At 38.4% G+C, this 27,715-nt stretch overlaps 1 protein-coding gene across 1 annotated transcript in view; it reads left to right on the forward strand.

Moving 5' to 3' along the window:
* Positions 1–27,715, forward strand: part of FRAS1 (Fraser extracellular matrix complex subunit 1) — a 377,453-nt gene that overhangs the window by 17,124 nt on the left and 332,614 nt on the right. Inside the window, 4 exon segments of the mRNA XM_049789877.1 lie at positions 10,151–10,234; positions 12,687–12,788; positions 17,419–17,610; positions 23,038–23,127. Of these exon segments, the coding sequence (XP_049645834.1) occupies positions 10,151–10,234; positions 12,687–12,788; positions 17,419–17,610; positions 23,038–23,127 (468 nt within the window).

Raw genomic sequence — 27,715 nt, forward strand, 5'->3', positions numbered from 1 at the left:
CCAATCAGCTCTTGGGATTCTGTGATCTCTCCCTGCTCAGTCTGGTCACTACTGGGGGTTTTAGGATTAACTACTCCTTTGCTGGAGTAGTGGAGGATTGTGCAGTACTAGGAATGAAATTGGGAGGCTCAAGCTTTAATGAAGCAGGCTTCCTTGAGCTATCTGCTCAAATCCTTACAATTAGTTCTTTGGATTATACATATACATATATATATATATATATATATATATATATATATATATATATATATATACACACACACACACACACCATATTTGCCGGCATATAAGACGACTGGGTGTATAAAACGACCTCCTAATTTTGCAGTTAAAACATGGGTTTAAGCTTATATTTGCTGTATCTGACAGAACGTTCCTGTGCTGCAACTGTATCTTCCACAGTGAGCCAATCACAACAAGCAAAGGTTCAAAGGTTATTCTGTAATAGACTTCCTCTCTATCTCTGGCCAATCTGAGCAGGCTTTTGACAGTGTAGATTCAGGTCCAGAACATTGTCTAATTTGCATGCATCAAAAGCCTGCTTGGATTGGCTGAGTTAGAGAGGCGGTCCGAGCAGCCTTGCAGCGATTGGTGCAGGATCGAGTTGGAAAATTCGTTTTGTGGCAATATTCAGACAATTTTCGTTTATTGGCATATTGAAACATTTTTCGGGATATACTTGGCGTATAAGACGACCCCCGATTTTCGGTTGACTTTTTTTTTTTGTTTCAAAAGTTGTCTGATACGCCTGAAAATACGGTATGTATGTATGTATATATATATTTATTTATATATATATACACATATATATTTGTATATATGTGTATATATATCTGACCATGAAGTGTTATTTAGGTACATTTAAAAAATCTATTTCAATTTTTTCTAGGCAAATATCAGTGTATTTCTCTAAGTTATAATCAAATCTTAGTAGTTGGTCTTGGTAAAGAAAGAAATTTCTTTTGCTCAAATAGGGGACAGTTTCCCTGGTAAGGAATATAAATACTGAAATTACTTGCTTTTAGCTTGTGTCCAGTGTCTTGTGAACAGAACCAAAACCCCTGAATTTATTTGGAGTAGTTCTGTTTTTTTTAATTTCCTGAAATAACCTGAAAAGGATAGGCAGTATGTCCACTTAAAAGGTTTGAACGAATTCACTAATGAATCTATCTGGGCCTGGGCTTTTGTTTTGGGGAAGCTTTGATTTCATTTTCAATGTCCTCAATAGTGATAGATCTGTTCAGATATTCCAGATTAACTGGATCAAACTAGAAAAGTTATAGTCCAAGGATTTATTCACTTCTTCCAGGTCCTCTTGTTTTGTGGCATAAAGATTCTCAAAGTCATCTCTGATTACACTTTGAATTCCTTTATTATTTGTTGTGATATTTTCTTTTAATTTCTGATTCAGTTTATTAAGTTTTCTCTCTTCTTTTTTGAGTCTTTTAATGGTTTATCAATTATTTTTTATTTTTTCAAAGAATCAGCTTTTGCTTTCTTTGATCTTTTAGATGTTTTTTGGTAGTCCAGTTCATTTATTTCTGCTTTTTCTGTGTCCCCCAAATTCTGATAATTTGTGTCTTCATTCTTATTTATTTCCAGGAATCTTTTGGTTTTCTCTTTTATTTCACCTCTTTTTGTTCAGTAGTGAGCTATTTAATTTTCAGGTGTTAAAGTTCTTTCTATTTCAGTGCATCTTGATCTGAGAAAGTAGTTGATACAGTTTCTATTCTCTTATTTTATAGAGATATGTATTATGCCCCATCATGTGGTTTATCTTAGAGAATATCCCATGTGCATTGGAAATAATGTGAACCCAGCTTTCTAGAGCTATATATATGTGTGTATATACATACATACACACACATGCCATTCTATGTTTCTTAATTGTGCATTTAGTCCATTGATGTTAAGAGCAGTTATTGCCATTTCTTTTCATCCTTTTATAGCAGGTTTATGGGTTTTTTTTGGGGGGGGGGTCAGTCTTGCCTTAAAGTAAACCCTTCAGTTCTTCTTTTAAGGTTGGTTTTGAGTCTTTAAAATATCTGAGCTGTTGTTTATCCATAAAGTTGTATATTCTTTCTTTAAGCCTGAAGTCTTTTTGGTCTGCATTACACTCCTAGAAATATTTTCTTTATTTTGGCTTTGCTACATCATATTTGCTTAAATATTTTTCCTAGAGATACTTCTGATCCTTTGTCACTTTATTTTATTTCATGACTTCATCTCTCCTGATGGCTGCATAATATTCCATTGTGTATATGCACCACTCTTTCTTTCGCCATTCATCTGTTGAAAGGCATCTTGGTTGTTTCCAGAGCCTGGCTATTGTGAATAGTGCTGCAATAAATATAGGTCTGAGGAAGGGGTTTTTGTATTGTATTCTTGTGTTCCTAGGGTATATCCCTAGGAGTGGAATAGCTGGGTCTAATGAGAGCTCAATTTCCAGTTTTTGGAGGAATCTCCATATCACTTTCCATAGAGGTTGGACTAGACGGCATTCCCACCAGCAGTGGATAAGATTTCCTTTTCTTCCACATCCCCGCCAGCACTGATTGTTCTGATTCTTTGTGATGTGTGCCAATCTCTGTGGTGTGAGATGGTATCTCATCGCTGTTTTGATTTGCATCTCCCTAATGATTAGTGATGAGGAGCCTTTTTTCATGTGCCTTTTGGCCATTTGTATTTCTTTTTTATTTTTTTTCAAAGTGTCTGTTCATTTCTTCTCCCCATTTTTTTTATGGGATTAGATGTTTTATTCTTGTAAAGTTCTGTCAGTGCCCTGTATATTTTGGATATTAGCCCTTTATCTGATGGGTATTGGGTGAATAGTTTCTCCCAGATGGTGGGTAGCTCTTGCATCCTGGGCACTATTTCTTTTGAGGTGCAGAAGCTTCTCAGCTTAATGTATTCCCATCTGTTGATTTCTGTTTCCACTTGTTTGGAGAGTGCAGTTTTCTCCTTGAGAATGCCATTAGTCTCAATGTCATGGAGTGTTTTACCTACGTGTTGTTCTATATACCTTATGGTATCAGGTCTGATATCTAGTTCTTTAATCCATTTGGATTTTACCTTCATACATGATGTTATCTCGGGGTCTATGTTTGCTTTTTTGCAAGTGGCTAACCAGTTCTGCCAGCACCACTTGTTGAAGAGGTTTCCCGTGCTCCACTTAGGATTTTTTGCTTCTTTGTCAAAGATTAGGTGATTGTATGTCTGAGGAACATTCTCTGAGAACTCAAGCCTATTCCACTGATCTGAGGGTTTATCTTTATTCCAATACCATGCTGTTTTGATAACTATTGCTTTGTAGTACAGTTTAAAGTTGGGGAAAGTAAAGCCTCCCATTTTCCTTTTCCCTAGGAGTGCTTTAGCTATTCGAGGTTGTTTATTGTTCCAGATGAACCTCATAAGTGTTTGATCCACTTCTTTGATGAATGTCATGGGTATCTTTAGAGGGATCGCATTAAATCTGTACAATGCTTTGGGGAGTATTGCTATTTTAATAATGTTAATCCTGCCAATTCAAGAGCAGGGTATTGGTTTTCATTTCCGTGTGTCCACTCTTATTTCTTGGAGTAGGGCTTTATAGCTTTCTTTGTATAGGTTCTTCACATCTTTGGTCAAGTTGACTCCAAGATATTTGAGTTTGTGTGGCACTAATGTGAATGGGATTGTTCCCTTACTGTCCATCTCTTCCCTATCATTATTGGTGTATAAAAAGGCCATTGATTTCTGTGTGTTAATTTTGTAGCCTGCCACCTTGCTATATGAGTCTATTGTTTCTAGAAGCTTTTTTGTAGTGTCTTTAGGGTTTTCTAAGTAGAGTATCATGTCATCTGCAAACAGTGAGAGCTTGATTTCTTTCTTTCCTATCTGGATCCCCTTGATATCTTTTTTTTTTGTCTGATCACTATAGCAAGCACTTCCAGTACTATGTTGAAGAGGAGTGGTGAGAGCAGACAGCTTTGTCTTGTACCAGAATTTAGAGGAAAGGCTTTTAGTTTTTCTCCATTGAGGATAATATTTGCCATTGGCTTGTGGTAGATGGCTTTAACTAGATTGATAAAGATTCCTTTCATTCCCATTTGCTGAGAGTTTTTTTTTTTTTTATCAAGAATGGGTGTTGGACCTTATCAAATGCTTTCTCTGCATCTATTGATATGATCATGCCATTTTTATTTTTCTTGTTTTTGATGTGGTGTAAGATGTTGATAGATTTATGGATGCTAAACCATCCTTGCATTCCTGGGATGAAACTTACTTGGTTATAGTGTATGATCTTTTTGATGATGGATTGGATCTTATTTGCCAGGATTTTGTTGAAGATCCTTGCATCTGCATTCATCATGGATATTGGTCTGTAATTTTCTTTTTTGGCAGCATCTCTGTCTGGTTTTAGTATCAAGGCGATGTTGGCTCCATAAAAGCTGTTTGGGAGTGTTCCCCTTTTTTCAATTTTATGGAAGAGCCTGGCTAGGATTGGTAGTAGCTCCTCTTGAGAGATTTTTAAAAAATTCATTAGGAAATCCATCTGGGCCTGGGCTTTTTTTTTTTTTTTTTGGCAGATGTTTGATTACAGTTTCAATTTCCTCAGTACTTACTTAACTTACTTAACTGTGGAAGGTTATAAGTGTCCAAGAATTTATCCATTTCTTCTAAGTTCTCATGTTTAGTAGCATAAAGTTTCTCAAAGTAGTCTCTGATTATCTTTTGAATCTCTGCAATATCTGTCGTGATCTCCCCCTTTACATTTGTAATACGGGTTATTAGGTTTCCCTCTCTCTCTTTCTTTGTGAGTTTTGCCAATGATCTATTAATCTTGTTTATTTTTTTCAAAGAATCAACTTCCGCTTTTGTTGATCTTTCGGATTGTTTTTTGGGTTTCCACTTCGTTGATTTCTGCTCTAAGCTTTGTTATTTACTTTTGTCTCTCTATTTTGGGTCCTTTTGTTGAGCACTTTCTAATTCTATGAGCTGCGTCATTAAGCTATTCAGGTAGGCCCCTTCTTCCTTCCTGATGTGTGCTTGAAAGCTATAAATTTTCCTCTCAGGACTGCTTTTGCTGTGTCCCATAAGTTCTTATAGTTTGTGTCTTTATTATCATTTGTTTCCAAGAAAGTTTTGATTTCCTCTTTGATTTCATCTCAGACCCACTACTTGTTCAGTAGCAGGGTGTTTAATTTCCAATTGTTAAAGTTTTTCTTCTGTGTGCCTTTGTAATTCATCTGATTTCAGAGCCTTGTGGTCAGCAAAGGTAGCCTGCAAGATTTCTATCCTCTTGATTTTATGAAGGTATGTTTTATGTGCTAGCATGTCTTCTATCCTGGAAAATGACCCATGTACATTGGAGAAGAATGTGTATCCAGTTTTTTTGAGATGGAGTGTCCTATATATCTACTAGTCCTCTTTCTTCCATTACTCTTTTTAGGGCTAGTATGTTTCTGTTGAGCTTCAGTCTGGTTGACCTATCAAGTGTTGACAGGGCCATTTGAGGTCTCCCACAATTATTGTGTTATTATTGATGTCTTCTTTCAGATTTGTCAGTAATTGTATTAGATAATTTGCTGGTCTCTCATTGGGTGCATATATGTTTAATAGTCTGATTTCTTCCTGTTGCACATATCCCTTGATTAGTACATAGTGTCCATCTTTGTCCCTTACAACATTTCTGAGTATAACGTTGGTGTCATCAGATATTAATATGTCCACCCCAGCTTTTATAAGGGTGTTGTTTGATTGGATGATTTTCCTCCAGCCTTTGATTTTGAGTCTATGTGTGTTCTGACTATTCAGGTGTGTTTCTTGTAGGCAGCAGAAGGTTGGATCCATCTTTTTGACCCATTTTTACACTCTATGTCTTTTATTTGGTGAATTTAGTCCATTAACATTGAGGGAGATGATTGTCATAGGATTTAATGTCATCTTTGTAGATAAGCTTGCTGTGTTTGCTGGTCTCTCTTGTCTTAAAGTAGACCTTTCAGTTTTTCCTTTAAGGCTGGTTTTTCATCTGTGAACTTTCTGGTTTGTTGTTTATCCATGTAACTATGTATCATTCCTTCAAACCTGAATGTGAGTCAGGCTGGGTGCAGTATTTTCATTCAGTCTTGTCACAATATCCCACCACTGTCTTCTGGCCTTGAGAGTTTCTTGTGACATGTCTGCTGTAAGTCTTAGGGATACTCCTTTGAATGTAATTTTTTTTTATCTTGCTGCTTTCAGTATTCTATTTCTATCTGGGGGTTTGTCATCTTAAAGAGGATGTGTCTTGGGGTGTTTTTCTTTGGGTCTCTTTTAGCTGGTACTCTTCGGGCATGCAGAATTTGATTGCATGTAGTCTTTAACTCTGGGAGTATCTCTTTGATGATGTCTTTGGCAGTTGATTCTTCCTGGAGATCTCCTACCTCGGCCTCTGGGACTCCAGTGATTCTTATGTTGTTTCTGTTGAGTTTATCAAAGACTTCTATTTTCATCTGTTCACATTCCTTGAGTACTTTTTCCATTGCCTGATCGTTTTTCTTAAGGTTCTTTTTCAATTTCTTCTTCTGTGTTGAGTTTTTCTGCATCTCATCTTCCAACATGCCGATTCTGTACTCAGCTGCTGTTACCCTGCTGGCAAGGCCATTCACTGAGCTTTTAAGTTGAGCTACCATGTTTTTCAGATCTGTTATTTCAGTTTGGGGTTTTCTGATTTCTGTCTTTGTGTTCTGTTCAGATCAATCTATGCTTTCTTTGAGTTCTACAAACATTTTTCTTATATTTATTCTAACCTCCTTATCCGAGAGGTTAATTAGATGGTTGGAATTTTTTAGGTCATTCACACTATAGTCTTCATTCTCTGTGCATGGTGTTTGCCTGCGAGGTTCCCCATTGTCACGCTTGTAGTGTTACTTTTTTTGCGTGTTGTGGTGGGGTCCCATATGGTCCCCCGTGCCTGCCAGGAGCTATTTCTGAGCAGACAGCCAGGAGTAACCCCTGAGCACCGCTGGGTGTGGCCCAAAAAAACAAAAGACAAAACAAAAAAAAAGAAATATAAATTTTAGATAACATATCTTTAAAAGCCAAGTCACAAAACAATCTATGCTCTAAAATTCATAGTACTTCCAACATCTATTCAAAAAGTTCTTACAATGAAATAAAATAAGAAAGAAGTAGTAGGATTGTAGGGCCTGGAGAGATAGCACAGCAGCGTTTGCCTTGCAAGCAGCCAGTCCAGGACCAAAAGGTGGTTGGTTCGAATTCCGGTGTCCCATATGGTCCCCCGTGCCTGCCAGGAGCTATTTCTGAGCAGACGGCCAGGAGTAACCCCTGAGCACTGCCGGGTGTAGCCCAAAAACCAAAAAAAAAAAAAGAATTTTGGAGTCATATTGAAATGATATGGAATTAACTATAAATATGTATTTTTTGTTTTCAACTCCTAAGATACTATATAAATTCAAAATAGAAAATCTTTTTCTGTAACAAGATAGATAGAGAATATTTTTAGCTTTGTTTGCCTTGCTGTTGGAATACTTAACTCTGCCTTTGTAGCACAAAATAGCATTGATAACATGTAAATAAATGTATGTAACTGTGTTCCAATGAAACTTGATAAAAAGCAAGTGCTAGGGGGATGGATTTTGTCCATGATCCAAAGTATGCCAGGCTTATAGAGACTACATGTTTGTTACAGCTTTGTGTGTATAAAAATTCCAAAAATGCATCATCCAAAACCCTTTCCCATTTCTCAGATCCACCTTGCTGATCTCCTTACTTGCTTCTTCAGCTCTGCTTATAAAATGCCAGGGAAATGTAATCTCTACTTTCAACCATGTTTTTTTTTCTCATATCTTTGACATTTTCACTCAAACACTCCATCTCTCCAACTTTATTTTTTAGTTATCTATTAAAATTCTCTGTCACAAAATACATAATTAGAAATTGTTAATATAATCTGACAACTTGTTCTTTTTTTTGTATCAACTAATAAAAGTGTTTCTTCCTCCCCTAGTCTCTAGAAAAGACTAGGTGTCTGGTCCACATTTGTTATTACTTGCATTGACTATTTCTATTTAAGATTTGTGATCATGATAACATGTTCTCTGTTTACATAATGCTGTAAAGGCTTTGTTTATTGGCACATTGCAATAAAGATACGGAATAGTGCAACATTGGATATACTTTTATTCTACTTCCTAACTATTTCATTATGTTGATGAGTTCTGAGGTCAAGGAATGTTCATTGATTTCAATGCATATCTAATTTTCACATACATTATTAAACTTCAAAAGTTTAAACTTCAGTTTTACATATGGGATACTGAAGAAATAAAATTACCCAAAATGAGAAAAGAGTTGTCCATTTAATTCTAGTTGTTTAGGTTTTGAAATAAATTTCTACTATAGAGTAATGCATTAGTCTGATAGATTATATTAAGAGTGTAAGAAAACTACTCTGGTATAACTGGAACTTTCATTTAAAATTAAAGTTATTTCACATTTCCGGCAAAGTATAGTGGCTGTTTTCCTTACAGAATGAATATTAGATCAACCATGATAGCCTCACTTTGTTCTCATAAGAAAAGTAAAAATAATTGTTCATGAGGCATCTTCTATATAAAATCTAGTAATTCTTTCATCATTGGTTGGTCCAACACTATTCCTCTACCTTTAATTAATCTCCCTGCCTGCCCTTTGAGAAGCTGTAGTGATAAGTCAAAGTGAAAAGTTGACCCTTTGGCATTAATAAAGGTGAGTGTAGCTTAGAAAATTCTTAGGAGCCAGAGTCAGGTGGTTTGATATTCTGGCAGCGTGTATTGAGCTGATAGAGGCAAGAATATAGGGACCAAGAGGGGGAAAGATCCTATTGACATTTAACCTTACTTCTCCGTACTTATACTGAGCTGTCTAGAGTCAAGATTGATTTTTTTTTCTTGTTAGGACATCCATATGGCTTTACATTAAGCTGCAAAACTATAGTGAAATAGATTATCAGGAAGGTTACCTTCATTTTGACTTTGTTACTAGTGCAGTAGAAATTTAACTATTCTTTTCATTCGTTTTGTTTTGGGACCACAATTCAGCAGTGTTCAGCAAATATTCCTAGCGTGGTATTCAGGGGTGAATTCTGGCAGTGCTTGTGGTACCATATGTGGAGCCTGAGATTGACCCAGGATCAGCAACATTGCAAAGAAAGCACCTTAGCCCCTTAATGATCTCTTCATCCCGAAACTGTTGGGAAGGGTGGGCCACACCCGACTGTGCTCAAGACTTATTCCTAGCTCTGTGCTCAGGGATCTCGCCTAGTGGTGCTCTAAGACTAAATGGGTGCCAGGATAAAACCTGGGTCTACCATGTGCAAGGCAAGTTTCACCCCTGTACTTCCTGACCCAAAGTACATAAATATTTTTCATGGTGGCGCTAGCAGTAAGGTGTCTGCCTTGCCAGTGCTAGCCTAGCATGGACTGCAGTTCGATCCCCCAACGTCCCCTATGGTCCCCCAAGCCAGGAGCGACTTGTGAACGCATCGCCAGGAGTAACCCCTGAGCGTCACCGGGTGTGCGCCCCCCCCAAAAAAAAAAACCCAAAAAAAACAAAGTATATAAATATTTTAAGTGATTTTGTGGGAGAGTCTGTGAAATCTTGCATCCAGCCACTTCTCATTTTGAGAGTAGCTGTGAATTATTGGGCATGCCACAAAAATCTCACTGTGTTTTCCTTATCTGTGTATAAAGTATCCACTTTGCAGGATCTTGTAGGCACTTAACACAGTTCTCAATAGACACTTAACTATTATTTATTTTAAAACGACCTTTTATTTATGCTTAAACATTTATTCTTACTCATCTGAAAATAAGTTAGTGCAGGAGCTGGACAATAATATTAAGGCACTAAGTGATCTCAAAACCAAAATCAAGATTAAATAAAAATGTAAAAGTCAATGCAGGGATGTAAGAGTGGCAGACTAAATGTCAAAAGAAGAGGATAGTTGTGGACTTTAATAGTAATTTTGACCTTGGATATGCTAATATTTATTAAAGTACGAGGTCACTGGGAGCCAGTGCTAGATAATTGCTGTTTCAAGATGCTTGACACACATGATTGAATTGTCTATGAATGAGAATTTCCACCTGTTGTTGATTGTGTTAACAATTCCTTTCATGGTATTCAGGATGAAACTGTGATTCGAGTCCCTGGAAAATGCTGTCCACAGTGCTCTTCTCATTCCTGCTCTGCTACTGGCCAAGTACATGAGGTAAATTTGGTTATACTCATAGAGATATTTTGACATCCATCCTCACACATCAGCTCTTCACTGTGCCGGCCACTCTGCCTCCCTACCTCTATCTCTGACTCTTTGTCACTAGTAGTAACATAAACATAAATAGTAACACTATTAGTACATAAACAGCTTATTTCTGCTTTTCATGAAAAGCCTTTATGGAAAAAAAAATGAAATCACAGGGTATTAGCAATATAAAGGAATGTGCTGGCCATCAGCATTTGGTGTATGAACTTCGGTGAACTGCTCACAGATCTACTAGGAAGAAGTCTCCCATTGGTTATTCTGAGTAGGTTGGAAACTGGAACAGATCTTATGCTTTGCTTGGATTACATACTAATGTCAGAAGTACTGTCACCCTACACTTGGAGAGGTAAAAGGGTCATAAAGGAGAGAAAGAAGGTAAGAAAAACATGGTATTGGAACTTTCACACTGGAAAATGCTGTTGGCACAGATTAGATTAGATTAGATTAGGTGTTTTTAACTCTTTTGACACTATCAGAGTAGTGGTATTCTTGAAACTCTTGGGTCTGGAGCCTAAATTCTTAGATAGTCGGGGATGAACCCCTATGGGATAGTGTAATTGAATGTGGGATTGTGGATCATTTATTTTAGAATTTATGATTTGTCAATTTTTTATATGTGTTATATACCTGGGACTGCATTAACATTTCTTCAGCAATAAAGGGGTCATGAGTGGGAAAAGTTCAAGAGGCCCTGCACTAAAATAACTTCCTGACACAGTGGGTGCCAGACAAAAATGAGTTCAGCAGATAGAATGAGTGCATGGTCTGTCTTAGGAGAGTTCAGCTGAGTTAAAAGAAGGAAGTATTTAAAAGCAAAGAACATATGAAAAAAATAAGCCCAATTGTTACTTGTTCATCTACCACTCTAAGAAAGACTAAATTGAGATTTGGGTTATGACTCTGGTGAGAATCTGGGACGAAGTATTAATTAACGGATTCGTATCACAAATTCTAGATAAATCACTTGATATTTGAATATAAATTATTGGGGAAGGATATTTTTTAAATAGCAAGTCTTTAAATAACCTGATTTTCGGGGCCGGAGAGATAGCACAGCGGTAAGGTGTTTGCCTTGCATGCAGAAGGACGCTTGTTCAAATCCCGGCATCCAACATAGTCTCCCAAGCCTACCAGAAGTGATTTCTGTGTGTAGAGCCAAAAGTAACCCCTGAGCACTGCCAGGTGTGACCCAAAAAAAAAAAAACAAAAAAAAACAAAAACAAAAACAAAAACAAAAAACCAAAACAACAAAAAACCAAAAAAATATTCCTACATCATCATTTTATGATAATGATGATAATGTTGATGAAAACAAAAAAATTCCAGCTTTGGTCAACTAAATGATGTTATTTGAGGATTGGCTTTTCTTCCATGTCATTTCACGTCAAGTTTTCAATTTCAAGAGACTACCAGTGATAATAAGTGAGGACTAATTGTGTAAGAACTGTGCTATTCAGAATAACAGCCGCATATGTGTTAGATTAATTTGCCCTGGAAGAGATAGCCTCTGCATCTGCTTGGCGCTTTTAGCTGCTTCTAAAAAAGACTACAATAAAAATATCTGGAATATTTCATGTATGAAACTCTAATAACTTTGTAAACTCCTGTGCCTAAAATTAAAAAAAAGGTTTTTTATAACCTCTTGTGAGCTGTTGTAAATATAGACTTAGACACATACAGATGTATTATAAATATATAATTATATAATCTCATAAAACAATAAGCCTACAGTAGGGCAGCTTGCAGGGTTGATCAATTCAGGTCCCAATGATGTCATCAAGTATCTAAACTCTCTTGCTCTTTTTCTTTGGAATCCTCAGTGCATGTATTTGCCTTCAGTCTTGTGCCCCACATGTGCCTCAGAGGCCTTGCTCAGCTCATACAGCACACTATCATGAAGATTGCTGGGAGGAAAGGGTAGGCTTTTAATTTTTGTGGGGAAGAAGGGAGAAGAGACTTCTCAGCTTTTCACTCTAGCAAACTTATCCTGAGGAGGTTGAAATTGGGAGAGTGTCCCAGACCCAGTTGCTTGGGGGAAACTGAGAATCAGAGTGTATGGCAGGGAGAGCTAAATTTTATGAGGAAAAAGAGCTTAAGAATGACCATTGCTTAACCAATCCTCAGTGCCTCCTATTCACCTACTCAGTGCTTTAAGACCTCCTGGCATAGAAAAGGATCTCAATATGTTGTGGATTTAGCTTAGTGGAATAAAAATAAATTCAAAATTCCCCTGAAATATTGATGACTTTTTTTTTTCTTGTAGGCTGTTATGGCTACCTAAAGGATGCCATTTCTCAGGAGTACATTCTACTCAGTTCTGTTACAAAATATAAAACATTGTGTATTTCTGGTTACTAGATTTAACAGTTGGGTTTTCATTTTTATTTTCCTTTCTTAGCATGGTGAACAGTGGAGTGAGAATGCCTGTACCACATGCATTTGTGACCTAGGGGAGATCAGATGCCATAAGCAAGCCTGCCCTCCACTACGATGCGAAAAGGTATGGAAGCTCAATGTAGAAAATCAGATCATTTCATTCTGATATCGATGTGAATGGGACCACTGTCTAAACATTTATATGGGGTTTCTCCAGATATTCCTGTGTCTTCCTACCTGTCTAAGATGTGCTCATTTGTTTCATTGCTCTGACAGTATCTCAGTTTGAGTCTGTTGATGTGTATGTGGCATGACCTGTGATGAGAAGCATGTTCAACATTGCTTCTGGAGTAGGTTGGTCATCCAAGAACTTTAGCTGGAATAAGTGGACGTAAAAATGCATGAATGAATAGATATTATTCTTGAATATTTGGAGCACTATGGATCTTTTATTTTTTTTAGGGGGATGGCATGGAGCACATCTTGTGATGCTCAAGGCTTATTTCTGACTATGCTTAGGGATCATCCCTGGTGGTATGTAGCAGACCATATGTGATGCTGGAGATTAGATTCTGGTCAGCCACATTTAAAACAATCTTTTCTATCTGTACTATCTTTTCTTGTTTTGGGTTTTTGTTTTGGACTTTTTATGATCTTATCCTATGGAAATTTTATCCTTCCCTTTTTTTGTATTAAGTAGCCTAGGATCAAATTGTTTTCATAACATGCTGTTTTGCTTCATTTTATATTTTTGGTAATTGGGCCACACCCAGCAGTGCTCAGGGATTAATTCTTGGTTCCGGACTCAAGAATTACTGCTGGAGGTGCTGGGGGCACTATATGGTATTAACGGAATTTAATTTAGGTCAGCCACATGAAAGCTAAGTGCCCCACCCACTTTACTTTAGCCTTTGTGCTTTTCTTTGTTTTACAAGTAGTGGTTTTGAAGAACTTGTTAGCATTGACTTGGTACTTGAGAATGTTTTAATTGGTTCTCAAAGTTTGATTCTGGCACCTTTATTTTATTTTGTTCTTGTTTTGGGTCACACCTGTTGGTGCTCAGGACTTACTCCTGGATCTGTACTCAGAGATCACTCCTGGCAGAATAGGGGTACCTAAAGTAGGGTGTTATGGGTCCCTTAAATCAGGGGTCTCAAACTCGTGGCCCATGGGCCATTTGTGGCCCTCCGTACAACATTCTGTGGCCCATGGCCAGCCTTCAAATATCGCAGTATTTGTGATTATTCGCTTACCGAATAATCGCAATAAAAATCACATTAGTAAGAAAAAAATCGCATTAAACATTCGCATACCCCAAGCAGTTCTGTTCAGGGTATGCAAATGTTTAATGTGATTTTTTGCCATTTTTTCTTACTAATGTGATTTTTTATTGTGAATATTCAGTAAGTGAATAATCATGAATACTTTGTGCCTAGTGCAGACGTCATTTCTGCTGCTCCTGCCCCCTGTCCCATGCATTATCGGAGGCCTAAGGGGGAGAAGGGAGAGAAGTTTATTACAGAATTAGATTTTGTCATACCTTCATCATGACTTCATCAAAGCTTGCAGTGAAGAGAAAGATTGATGACGAGCATAGACAATTTCAGGAAAAGTGGGAGACGCAGTATTTCTTTGTTGAGCACAGGAGCATTCCCACATATCTTATTTGCTCAGAGAAAGTTGCAGTGCACAAGGAATACAACTTGAAATGCCATTATTCAACTAAACATGCTGAGGAATGTGCAAAATATCAAGGAAATGAGAGAGCCAAGCGGGTTGCCAGTCTTAAAGCATGTCTAATGAGGCAAGAAGATTTCTTCAAGAAAGCAACCAAAGAGAATGTTGCATCGTCAAAGCTAGTTACATGGTTAGTGAGATGATTGCTGAGGCAGGGAAACCATTCACAGAAGGAGAGTTTCTTAAAAAAATGCATGTTACAGGCTGCAAGTATTATCTGTCCAGAAAAGAAAGGTCAGTTTAGCAAAATCAGCCTTTCTGCCAACACTGGCAGAGCGCATTTCTGACATGTCAAGTGACATTTATCATCAACTGTGTGAGAAAGCCAAATGTTTTGATGCATACTCAGTTGCTCTTGAGGAGGGCACAGGTATAACAGACACTGCGTAGCTCACAATTTATGTCCGTGGTGTTGATTGCAATTTTGAATTGTCAGAGGAGCTGCTCACAATAATTCCAATGCATGGCCAGACCACCACTAATGAGATATTTCGGCATCTGTGTGATGCCATTGAGAATGCAGGTTTGCCATGGAAGAGGTTTGTTGGAATAATAACCGATGGAGTGCCATCGATGACAGGGAGGAAAAATGGACTGGTGGCACTTGTTCAAAAAAACTTGAAGAGGAGGGTGTAGAGAATAACTTTGCTCTTCACTGCATTATCCATCAGCAGGCCCTTTGCAGTAAATGCCTGCTGTGTGACAATGTGATGTCTGTTGTTGTGAAATGCGTCAATCAAATCAGATCCAGGGGCTTAAAGCACAGGAGGTTCTGTGCTTTTTTAGAGGAAATGGAGTCAGAATATGGAGATGTGCTCTATTTCATCGAGGTACATTGGCTAAGCAGGGGAAATGTCCGGAAAAGATTTTTTGAGTTGAGAGAAGAAGTGAAAGCCTTCATGGAGAAGGATGGAAATGCTGTTTCTGAGTTGAGTGATCACAAATGGCTCATGGATTTAGCTTTTCTTGTTGACATCACACATAAGCTGAATGTACTAAACAAGGTGTTATGAGTCCCAGGGCAGCTTATAAGTGCTGCCTATGACAACATGAGAGCATTCTCCACAAAAATTGTGTTATGGAAATCCCAGCTCTCTCAGACAAATCTTTGCCATTTCCCAACATGCATACCATTCAGTGGTGAGAAATATGTTGATGCTATTTTTAAGCTAGAGAAGGAAATTGATCACAGATTTGCAGACTTCAAAAAGCACAGAGCCACTTTCCAAATTATTGTGGACCCCTTTTTTGATGTGCAAGATGCCCCTCTTGTGCTTCAAATGGAGCTCATCGACCTGCATTGCAACTCTGATCTCAAAGCCAAGTTCAGGGAGATTAGTGGAAAAGCAGACACGCATGGGCAATTTTTGAGAGAATTGTCCCCCAGCTTCCCTGAGCTTTCCCGAATGTTCAAGCGCACCATATGCCTTTTTGGGAGCATATATTTGTGTGAAAAGTTATTCTCCACATTGAATTTCAATAAGTCAAAGTACAGGTCTAGACTTAATGATGACCATCTTCAAGCCATACTGAGGGTCTCAACTGCTTCCTCTCTAAAGCCAAATGTGGCTCAGATTTGTGATGAAGTGCTATCAAGTCTCTGGCAGCAAGGAATAGGCAAAAGATGCCAAGTTCAGAAGAACTGTTCATGATCTTTACTCAATGTTCTATTCATGTTCAGAAGAAATAATTAAAACTGTTAATAATGACGTTTGAGGACTTTTTTTTTGTGAAATCCCTTATGTGTCCCTGCCTCACCCCGACTTTGTCTCCTGCGGCCCCCAGGTAAATTGTGTTTGAGACCCCTGCCCTAAATGGTTTTTTCTTCCTTCCTTCCTTCCTTCCTTTTCTCTTTTCTTTCTTCCTTCCTTCCTTCCCTCTCTCCCTCCTTCCTTCCTTCCTTCCTTCCCTCCCACCTTCCTTCCTTTTTCCTTCCCTCCCTCCTTTCTTCCTTCCCTCCTTCCTTTCTTCCCTCCCTCCTTTCTTCCTTTTTACTTTTTCCTTCCCTTTTTCCTCCCTCCTTTCCCTCCCTCCTTCCTTCCCTCCTTCCTTCCCTCCCTCCTTCCTTTCTCCTTCCTTTCCTCCCTCCTTTCCCTCCCTCCCTTCTTCCTTCCTTCTCTCCTTCCTTCCTTCTCTCCTTCTTCCCTCCCTCCCTCCCACCCTCCCTCCCTTCCTCCCTCCCTCCCTTCGTCTCTTCCTCTCTCCCTCCCTCCCTCCCTCCCTTCTTTCCTTCCTTCCTTCCTTCCTTTTTCCTTCCCTCCCTCCTTTCTTCCTTCCCTCCTTCCTTTCTTCCCTCCCTCCTTTCTTCCTTTTTACTTTTTCCTTCCCTTTTTCCTCCCTCCTTTCCCTCCCTCCTTCCTTCCTTCCCTCCTTCCTTCCCTCCCTCCTTCCTTTCTCCTTCCTTTCCTCCCTCCTTTCCCTCCCTCTCTCCTTCCTTCCTTCTCTCCTTCCTCCCTCCCTCCCTTCGTCTCTTCCTCTCTCCCTCCCTCCCTCCCTCCCTTCTTTCCTTCCTTCCTTCCTTCCTTCCTTCCTTCCTTCCTTCCTTCCTTCCTTCCTTCCTTCCTTCCTTCCTTCCTTCCTTCCTTCCTTTCTTCCTTCCTTCCTTCCTTCCTTCCTATTTTTAGTCTACACCGGTGACACTCAGGGGTTACTCCTGGTTATGCACTCAGAAAATTGCTCCTGGCTTGGGGGACGATATGGGATGCCGGGGATCGAACAGCAGCCATCCTAGGCTAGCACTTTCAAGGCAGAAACCTTACCACTTGTGCTACCACTTTGGCCCCCAAATGGTTTTCTTAATGTCTCTTTTGATGCGACAAAAAGCTTTATGATTTTCAGAATATGGGAGAGAGATGTGATACATCTAATCCTAAAGAGAAGGGATGAAGTGGAGGGAAATCTGAGCCAGGTGAGGTGAGGGGTGGTTGAGAAGCAACAAACAATGATGTAATTTTATTGGTCTCATTTTCTCCTTAGTTTTTTTAACATTCTTCCCAGCATTCTCTCTGTTTCCTCAGGGTCTAAAAAGGTCTCGGCGTCATGGAGAGTGCTGTGAGGAATGTGTGTCTCCAGTTGGAAGCTGCTCCTATGATGGGATTGTGCGGTATCAGGATGAAATGTGGAAGGGTTCAGCCTGTGAGTTTTGTATGTGTGATCGGGGCCAAGTGACCTGCCACATTGGAGAATGTGCCAAAGTGCAGTGTGCTCAGGTAAGAATTGAAGTTCTCACCACTGGCCCCTACCAGCTCTCTCCAGCGAGCTATGTGCATCTTTTCTTGCTTATCAGCAGAGGGAATGACTGCTCACATTTCAAGGTCCTTTCTAGCAGTGGGTCTATGTTGGGAAGTCAATGTCCTTGTTTGTTCACCCTGGCTTGCAATAGCCTCCCAGGGCTTTTGGCTTTCAGTGAATATCATCAGATTGGAAGCCCAGAGCTAGACAGATGAAAAGGAAAAACATGGTGTGGGACATCAGCCTATCAGTCCATGCAGATGCTCTTGTGTTGGTGGTCTGCCTGGATCACTGTGACTGGAAACAGAGGTCTACTGGTGCTTCCCTGCCGTCCGAGAGTGGCTGAGTTGGCAGCGTGTAGCGAAAAAGATAGCCAGCACCTGAGGGCCACTTGAACACCAGAAAAGAAAGTTTTGTTTTTTGTCAAATCTGGAGGGAGTGAACCATTGCCAATAGTTAACTCTGATGACCTCTATTGACTCCATTGCTGTCTTCTGAAATCTAGAAGAATTTCTAGAAGCTTCTAACAATGCAGTCTCTATTTAGAGTGTAGATATAATATGTTCTCTTTGAGTTTAATTTTGGCCACTGCAAAAGAAATCGCTTTTAAGTTGTCTCCTTTTCCCTCACCACTCCCATCCGCCTTACCAATTTCCCGAGGGGCTGTGAACTTGGGTATTTGAGGGAAACTTGGATGATCTGAAGCATTGGGTGTCTGTGAAGACATTTTTCTTTCTAGTTTTTCTCCCCCGCATCTCAGCTTCTCTTGACATTGAGCCCACGGAGGAACAACCTTTCAAGCAAGGCTGTCAACCACAGGGTTATTTTTCATTTTGCCTCCTACTTCTGTGTCTTGGCAGAGCGAAGACATAGTTGGGTAAAGAGCATCTTGCTTCTTGCAGATTTATTTCCCTTCACATGACTTTTTCATTTCTGTTCTTTCCTTTTCTATTGTGGGATTCAGAGTAGTTGGATGAAGATGAGAAAAAAATTAATCAGGGTCCCTTTCTTTTTAGTGGTCTCTGACTGAGACCAGCTTCCTGGCTTTGGTTGTCTCTCCACAGGATGCTGGGTCATTTTAAAAGTTTTTCATTTGTTCAGTTTTTCAGGGTTTAGGGGAGAAGTTTAGGCTTTAATTAGCATTGATCTCCTTCAAGCCATCTTTTCAGTCAGGTCTAGGCAAACAGTCTTATTCACAGAAATTAATTTATCCCATAATCACAATGGTAATCCATTTTCATGCACTCATCACACCCTGTGCCTCTCTGTAGTAGTATAATAAAGATCTCTATTAGAGGAAAAATTATAAGTTTTGGTGACCCATAGCTTCAACTTTGTTTTCTTTTACTCTGTTTCACTTTCTTACTTCATCTTCTTTTCTGTGAATTGAATAGTTTTAATGCAGCCTATCTCTTTAGTTCTTTAATCAGATATGTTTCTTTCTCACACATGACCTCTACGAGCCCAAATTTTGTTTAAGGCCCTGGATTCTACTATGGAAACACTACCAGAAGAGAAAATTTAGACACAATGGGATCTTACCAAAGATATTCCTTAGTTAAATATCCCTCAGATATTATTTATATGCCATTATACTAACTTTGAGACTATGACTTTGAGAAAACAGAAAAAATTAAATTTCTTAAATTCTGCTTATTTTGTTGTTAAGAAGATAGATAAGCTATATTCTAGTATAAAGAATTACCAGGATTTCAGAGAGGTCAATTAAATAGAAATACATGATACTGTGTGGTATATCAACAATTATGGAAATAGAAATTAAGAGCACTAGGAATGGCTGAAGAAAAATTTTATGTTTGTCAAGAGAATAAGTGGAAGTGTGCTACTAGTATTTCTATTCAATTCTATTTTATGTCCTGCTTTTAATAAATCATTTTACTTGATTTTATTTTTTCCTTTTGTTTTTCCAAATCACACCTTTAGTGCTCAGTAATTTTCCTAGATCTACACTCAGGGATCATTCTTGGCAGGGTCTTGGGTGACCATAGGGGGTGCCAGGGTTTGAATTCAGTTTGGAAATGTGCAAGCTCTTTGCCCATTATACTATCTATCTGGTATCCAAATGATTTTTTATGTTTTAGTTTTTTGGCCACAGTCAGTGACGCTCAGGGGTTACTCCTGGCTATGTGCTAAAAAATTGTTCCTGGCTTGGGAGACCATATAGGACATTGGGGGATCCAACTGCAGTCTTTCTTAGGCTAGCGCACACAAGATAGATGCCTTACTGCTTGTGCCACCACTCTGGCCCCCAAATGATGTTTTTTTTTATATAAAATTTTTATTTTTGTAGGGGACACCCTTTGCAGTTCTCAAGGCTCACTTCTGGTTTTCTGTTCAGGGATCAATTCTGGCAATGCCTATAGGGGGAAATCTTAGTTGTGCCAGGGATCAAAAACATGTTAGCTGTGTGCAAGACAAACTCTCTATCCACTATGTTATTTTTCTGGCTCCAAGTTTACTTGATTTTTTTTTATCTTGTAAGAAGGGTGCAGACATTTGTTTAACTGTATGTTACATCCACAGAGATGTAGATAAGTAAAGTAGAAAAAGATATAAAGTTATTCAATTTCACTATTATAATTTTTATTTCATTGGTTATCAAAGCAATGCTTCATATAGCATTAAATTGGTATTTCTTTGCTAAAATAAGAGAACATTGCATGACCCTTGTCCTCAATATAGCTAATCCTTTCTATAGATATTGAGACATAGTTATCAGATGACCTGGTATATTCTGATGGCTACCATTTTTCTCTGTATTTTGTATTAGTAGTTGAGGAAATTTATTACTTTTTTTTAAAATAGGGACAAACATTTACATACTAGGCATATGAATACATACAAGTGAGTGAAATTTATTACTAAATACATTGAAGAGGGGTCAGATAGATAGTACAGGCCTTAAGGTCTATACTTGCCTGTCTGACTGAATTTGATCTAGGATTACAAGATGCAGAGATGGAGGTACTGAGCATCACTATATGTGACCCAACAGAGGTAGTCCAAGTAATCTCCAGCTACCCAGCACCTAAGCATCCTTGAAACCTTAAATTGAACTGGTTAGCTGAGTCTCTGAGAGGAGCCCTTTGGGCGTCCTGAGCACTCCTCACACCCACAGATGCATAGAGGAGGGTATACTGGCCATAAATGTGAGGGACATATTTTCTTTTTTGTGGAGGTTCATCATTTCTGATGGACTGTTACCCCACCCCCCATTCTTCCTGTGTAACCTTACCTACAAGATAGACCTGCCCATTTCTGGGCAGGATCTTTGGTAGGTAACAAAAAAGTTTGGCCTGAGAAGCAAAGGGAGATTTGCATGGATGGAGGACAGAGAAGGAAGCAGGAGGAGATTGCTGAGGGACAAGGTACAATGCAGGGCTGAATAGGAATCCAGCATAAAAGGTTATGAGAGAAGCCACACATGTTGGCTAGGGCATGAATAAAGCTGATATTTCCTGAAGCCTGCCTGTGAGTGGATTTTCTCCTCACTACCTCCCTGAAATGGTAGACTAGCCAGCTGAAGGGGGTTGCAGAAATACGTGGTCTGGGCTGGAGGAGAAAGGCCTCCGTCACCATCCCCTACCATCAAGCCTATCCAAAGGGTCTTTTTATTATTTTATACTACAATGGACTAGATAGGTTAGTAGAATCACATGGTCCTGGACTTTTGTATGGTGGCTGGATATGGGATTGTAGCAGATGCCATCTGGCTGGTGCAGCAGAATTCTCTTAGAAAAGAATTGGTTTTGTATCACAAAGCAACTACTCTCAAGCAAAAGTTAAATGCTAATTCAAGCGCCCCACCACAGTGATCTGATGCAGTTGGGACATCCAGACTTCTATTTATAGCAAATCTATTTAAACTTCCTACTTCACTAAAGCAGAATCTTTGCTTCTTGTGAGCAGGGTTTACTGGCATTTACAGTAGTTTTTGGAGACTCAGAAGCACCACCTTCTTCGTTTTATCAAGTTAATTCAGACTACATTTTAAAGTTCTGCCTGTATACGTGATAACTGGTGCTCATGAATGCTTGTTTTTTATATGCCAATGCACATGCTCGGTTCCCTTCTAAAATAGGTTTTAAAGGTCTAGAGTATGTGCCCATTAGACCCCTGTATATGCTTGGAAAGCAGATTTCACTAGCAGCTGATTTGTTGTGTTTCTGCAAAAACAATTTATATGTAAATATGCCTGCTCTCTATAAGCACCAGCTGCTCTCTGCTGGCCTCTGATTGGCATTAAATTTGATGGACAGTGATCTACATAACCCCCTTTTTTAATAGCTTTTTAGATACTATAAAGCTACTATAATTCACGAACTTTTGTGCTTCTTTGAAAAGTTTCTATTCTTATTCATTAGAATAATGTTTATTCAGTTGAGACAATTAAAGACTCAAGAAAAGTAGAAAAGAAGACTTAAAAGCTCCGTTTATAATGTTACAAGACAACCAAATACTTTTTATTTTGTCTTTCTTTTTTAGTGCATTGTTTTAAAACATTAAATATTATTTTGGTTATTGTTTATATAACTTTACATTATTTACTTTTTATCTAACATGGTTTTGTCAACCTAAATGTAATATGAAACTCACCTAAAATTAAGTCTTTATTTAAAGAATTAACACCATTATTTATAAAATCAATATACCTTGAGTAAGAGGAAATATTTTTGACCTACAGATATTAGATTTTGGCATATTTGTATAAAATATGGAAACACAACTGTGATTTAGACAGCAGATTCCCTATGCTAAGGCTACAATAGCATAGATTTCAGAATATATATTTGTTATTTTATAATAAAAATAAAGATAATGAAATTAAGATTAGGAAGTTGAAATATTAAAACTTTGGAGCTTAAACATTTACCTTCTAATTTTTTCTCTTGTAATTTTTAAAATAGTAATTATGTGAGTTGGCTATGTCTTAGAATATTGAATAGAAATTGGATTTCACTGTTTAATTTATGCCTGAACATAAAGAGATGCAGCTGATTTTGTATTCAAGGGAAAATTTTGGTTTGATTTGAGCACCGTTAATGAAATTCACAAGTTCCAGTTCTGTAGATTAAGATAACCCGATCCTTTTCTAAAACTTCTAACTTTTCAAAATTATAGCATTAAAGTTGTCTTTCATATTTATTGAGCTGGTCATAGGTTGGAAATCACTAGAAAGAAACACCACTTGGAAAAAGTGAGCTATGTTGACTAGATTTTTCATAGGATTTTGGTGCATAGGTAAATGAAATAGTAATTGGCCCAAGCAAAGTGATGTGCTAAAGTTTTCATTCAAGTCTAGGAAACCACTGTCTTCCCCTTTTTATCACTACCTCCTAGAGATACTCATTTTTTATAGGCCCCATGTGATTTTCTTCCTACAGGGTGAAGAATTAATTCACTTAGATGGAAAATGCTGTCCTGAATGCCTTGCGAAGAATGATTATTGTAGATATGAAGAAAACACAGCATTTGTGAGTATGGGGCTAATTACCAAATACTACTCAAGTCAATAGTTCAAAATGAATTGAATGAGGGGCTATTCCTTTTTATTTTCTTGACTTATTCAACTGTTCAATAAATGTGATTGGGTGTCTATTCCTCTAAGCATTGGGTTTACAGAAGCGCCATAGCAGGCAGAATCCCTGCTCTCACAAACCTTACTATTCTAGTTTGGGGACACAAAGGACAAATACATGTCAGTGGTAAAGACTGCTGTTTAAGGAAGGAAGGTGGGTTAGGAGAGTAACTGTTGTAGGGGAAGGTGCTTCTTTACAAAAGATGATAAAAGAAGTCTTCTTGTGTAGGAAAAAATGAGCAAAAGCTGAAATGAGAAGAATACAAGAATATTTGGGTGAGGAGGCAGTGGTAGGATGGGACACCAGGAAGTTTGATGAGCACATGAGAAAATAAATGAGGCAGAGGAATGTTTTGCATATTCAAGGAATAGCAAGGAAGGAAGTGTGTTTAGAGGCAAGTAAATATATACCAAAGCAGTTGGTGAAGGGTGCAGTAGGTTACCTAGCATTGTGATAAATGTGCTGTGTTTTATCCTGTGATCAAGATGTTACGGTGACTGAGAATGTTAAAGAGTTTGAAGTGGAGTGAAGTTATTATCTTGAGAAAGGATAACTTGGGTTGTTATATGGGCCTGTAGGGTGACACTGAAACTGGAAATAGGTAGATCTACTAGTGTCTGCTCTTACTTGGGGGTAAAGTGTTTCTCTTCTACTTCATAGAAAGGGTGGTTTAGGGAGGACGTGGCATTCAATATACAGTGCTTAAGCTTTCAGTCTATATGCATAGAAAGGTTGAAAATGATTGGTCTCCTACCTAGGATAGAATTGTTGATTTGTGGACCAGAATAGAGGACTGGTGCTGGTCCACAAATTGAAGAATGTTGTTCTAGATTTATCTTTCAGTTTTAGTAAAAGAATTTTAAAGGTTGGATATGCAGTGCCATTTGTGATGCAATGTCATTTGTAAATATTTTATATATTTTATGTCTAGATTTTAATATATATATACTTAAAATAGTAACATTTTTCTTAATAACATTAATTTTTTTACATTTTGGTAGCTCGTGTTTTTCTGTATGTAATTTTAGAATATTCTTAAGATCTTTGCATTCTGAAAAATATGCCAGTTAACCATAAAGACAATTGCTTCCTTGACAGTCAAGTGTTGGGATCATGTATGTTTGATTTTTGAACTACACCTCCTTTCTTTGTGATTTGGGAAAAGTGCATCTGTCAACCTACCAGTGTTCTGTGTATGTTGGAGGAGCAATATTGTGTAGCACTAACAGTACAGGTTATGGTTCAAATCCCTAATTTTTCATATTGTTCTGTGTATGTTGGAGGAGCAATATTGTGTAGCACTAACAGTACAGGTTATGGTTCAAATCCCTAATTTTTCATATACTACTTGGTATTTTGGCCAAGTTCTTTGATGTTCAAATTAACATCAGGTCAATAGTATTACTCTCTCAGAAGGATATTGAGACACTAAATGCCTGACCTAGAATTTTTTTTTTGTCGTTGACAATAATGTTTTATGTAATGTTAATATATTAACATAAAAACAGGGGAATTCCCATCACTGAATTGTCCTCCCTCCACCTCCTTTCCCAGCCTGCCTCCCACAACCTCCTCCCTCACCCCTGGGGCTAGCATGAGTTGTCCTCTCTGTGCCCAGCTTACTACTTAGTGATCCTACACCTGTTTGGTCTTGGTACCTCCCTTGTTTCCCCTTCTAATTGGGAGGCTGGGCTAGATAGTTTAAGTGATATGGTTTTGTTTGAAGAAAGGAAAAGTAATAAACTGGGGTAAAAATCAAAAATGTTGAAAATGGGCGGAGTCCTTCTAGAGTCTCTCATCCTCAGTTTGAGAGACAAAGGGGAAAAAGAAGGTGTGTTGCAAGTCAGCCCCTGAAGAGGTTGACTGATGGAGGGATGGAGGATGAGGTCTTTTCCCTCCAGCGAGGAGCATGCGTCTGCCACCCTGTCTAGCCGTCGGTTCCGAGGTGAAACGGCAAGTAAACAGCTCGCAGACAGTCAGGCTTGTGGAAATATTAGCTTTATTCGGTGGACAAGACTGAAGTCCAAAGACTCAGCATAAGTTCCAGCCAAAAGCCTCTCCCCTTCCACAGACCCCTTGTTTTTTATCCCTCAGAATCAGGTACCACCCAATGGTGGGATCAAATACCACGCAATGGTGGAAGCAGAATCAGGTACCACCCTAAGGTGGTGGCAGGATGCCAGGTCACACCCTAGGGTAGGGCACAATCAACAATCAGGGTAGGGTCAGTAACATAATAATCCCCTAAAATATTTACATACACAACAATTCCCCCTTTTGTTTAAGGTAGGGTCAGTAACATAATAATCCCCTAAAATATTTACATACACAACAAAGGTGAAACACCACAACAGTACAAAAAAGAAGTGTTAAATAAAATATACAGTGAGCACTCCAACAATAAAGATAAGCACCACATAAAAGCCATGGTCTTGAGATGAAAAAGATGGCAGAGCGCATAAAGGAAGAAAAGAAAAAAAAAATAAGAATGGAGACAAAGCTTCAATATCCACACCAAAACAAAGAAATCGACAAAAACTAGATAAATAAATATATAAAAAATTATAATAAAATAAAAAATGTTTTGTGCTTTTTGCCTTTTTTTCCCCCTTCTGCACAGGCACAGTAAATTTGGGGGTCATTTGAAAAGGAATTCCCTTGGCCTAAGATACAGGGCTTCTCCACCCTTGAAATATATTATTATGGGATTAACTATAGACTCCTTTCAGGTTCATTTACTCTTCCCTTGGTGCTTTTGTGGTGTATGGAAGACTTCTGCTCCTTCCTGGGTGATAAAGTCAGACCTCTGTACCTAGAGATCTCGGTATTTGCACAAGTCAAGGAGTGGAACTTATGATGAAGTCTTTCTTTGTGGTTGTAGAAGTTCTGTTCCCTCAGTGTCATTTTAATCCATCTTCTGTGGTTGGTGATCTTGGTCTTTGCGCTGATCTTAGGATGGAACCTGGGGTAGCCTCTTTCATTATGTTATCAGAAGACCCATTCAGTTGCTATTGTCTCAGTCAGACCTCTGGAATTAGAGATCGTGATTGTTGTGCAGGTCGTAGATCAAACCCTAGACTAGGGCTTTTTTATTTTTTTTTTTTTTGGTCCCAGGATACATACAGCCCAGTCCTGGTCCTATCAGCCAGTCTTCTGTAGATCATGATCTTGGCTTTTGCACAGACCAAAGAGTGACAAGTCTTCTGATTTTCTGACCTAGAATTTTGAGCTTTAAATGATGCTATTAATTGCTGGTGGTGGGAAGATTGCACTGGTGAGTGGAGGTGTTTTGTTTTGTTTTGTTTTTATATAACTAAAACCAAACTATAAACGTGTTTGTAACTATGGTGCTTAAATAAAAATATTATTAAAAAACAAAAAACAAAAGCATCGACCCCATCCCAGACCCTCTGAAACTGAATCTACCTATTAACAAGATGTCAAGGTTATTTATAGACTCTCTGGCATAGAAAAGGCACTGCTTTCGAAGTTCTCCAAATATAAGAATCCATAATCCTCTGGAAACTGTTTATTTCTCTCAAACACCCTTTGAAAACAGCAGTTCTAGTCTTGGGCAGTATTGCCCAGCCTGGCACCCAGGAACTCTGGAGGTCTTGCTGCCTGCACCCCTCCCCAGAAGCTCTAGCATGGAGGGTTATACTGGGTATCTGGCCCTGCCGATTAGGTTGAGATTCACTGTCTACAATCAGTAGAGATACCACTCTGTCCACTACTCACCAGCAGCTGGTGACCTGGAAAAGTCTCTATTGATGTTCCTCCACAAAACCTCATTGCTCTGTAGGTGACCTTACCTATGGGGTTAGTATGGAGAATTAATTAGTGTGGCTCAAAGTAGCCATGTCTTTCTCCACCTGTGTAGTCCACAAATAATCTGCATCCACTGCTGGTTGGTTTGTCTGATCCATAGAGATCACAGCCAGCAGTATGCAGGGGCTTCAGGGCCAGTCCTGGCAGAGAGCTCTACATAGTGTGGCCCATAATGCTCAGGCTAGTGGTGCTGGGAGGAAACCAGAATCAATCCAGCAGTGCTCAAGGGGATTGTGGTATTGGGGAGCACTCTCAATAGGCACATATAGACAGATTCTGGAGGTTCTGTGGAGTTAGCACAACAGGTTGGGAATTTAAAGAAATAAATAAAATAAAATAAAATGATGCTATTAATATTATCCTGTTTCACAGTGGTTTTATTTTTTTATAGTTTAGTCATCCTTGTTTCCTAAGAAGTTAGGCTATTAAAGGTTTCGTATAAATGTTGAATTTATATTTTTTGAATCATAGTAACATTTTTCTTGTCTAGTTTGGAAGGCAAATTAAGACCAATGAAATTTAAATAAAACAAATAATTTAAAATAAGTATGGTTTCTGTATTACACTGGTGTCATTCATACAGAACTCAAGAATAGGCTCTTTAAATTTTTTATTAAATTTTTTTAATTTAAAGCATTTTGATTTACAGAGTTAT

The sequence above is a fragment of the Suncus etruscus genome, chromosome 16, assembly GCF_024139225.1.
Source record: "Suncus etruscus isolate mSunEtr1 chromosome 16, mSunEtr1.pri.cur, whole genome shotgun sequence".
NCBI lineage: Eukaryota > Metazoa > Chordata > Mammalia > Eulipotyphla > Soricidae > Suncus > Suncus etruscus.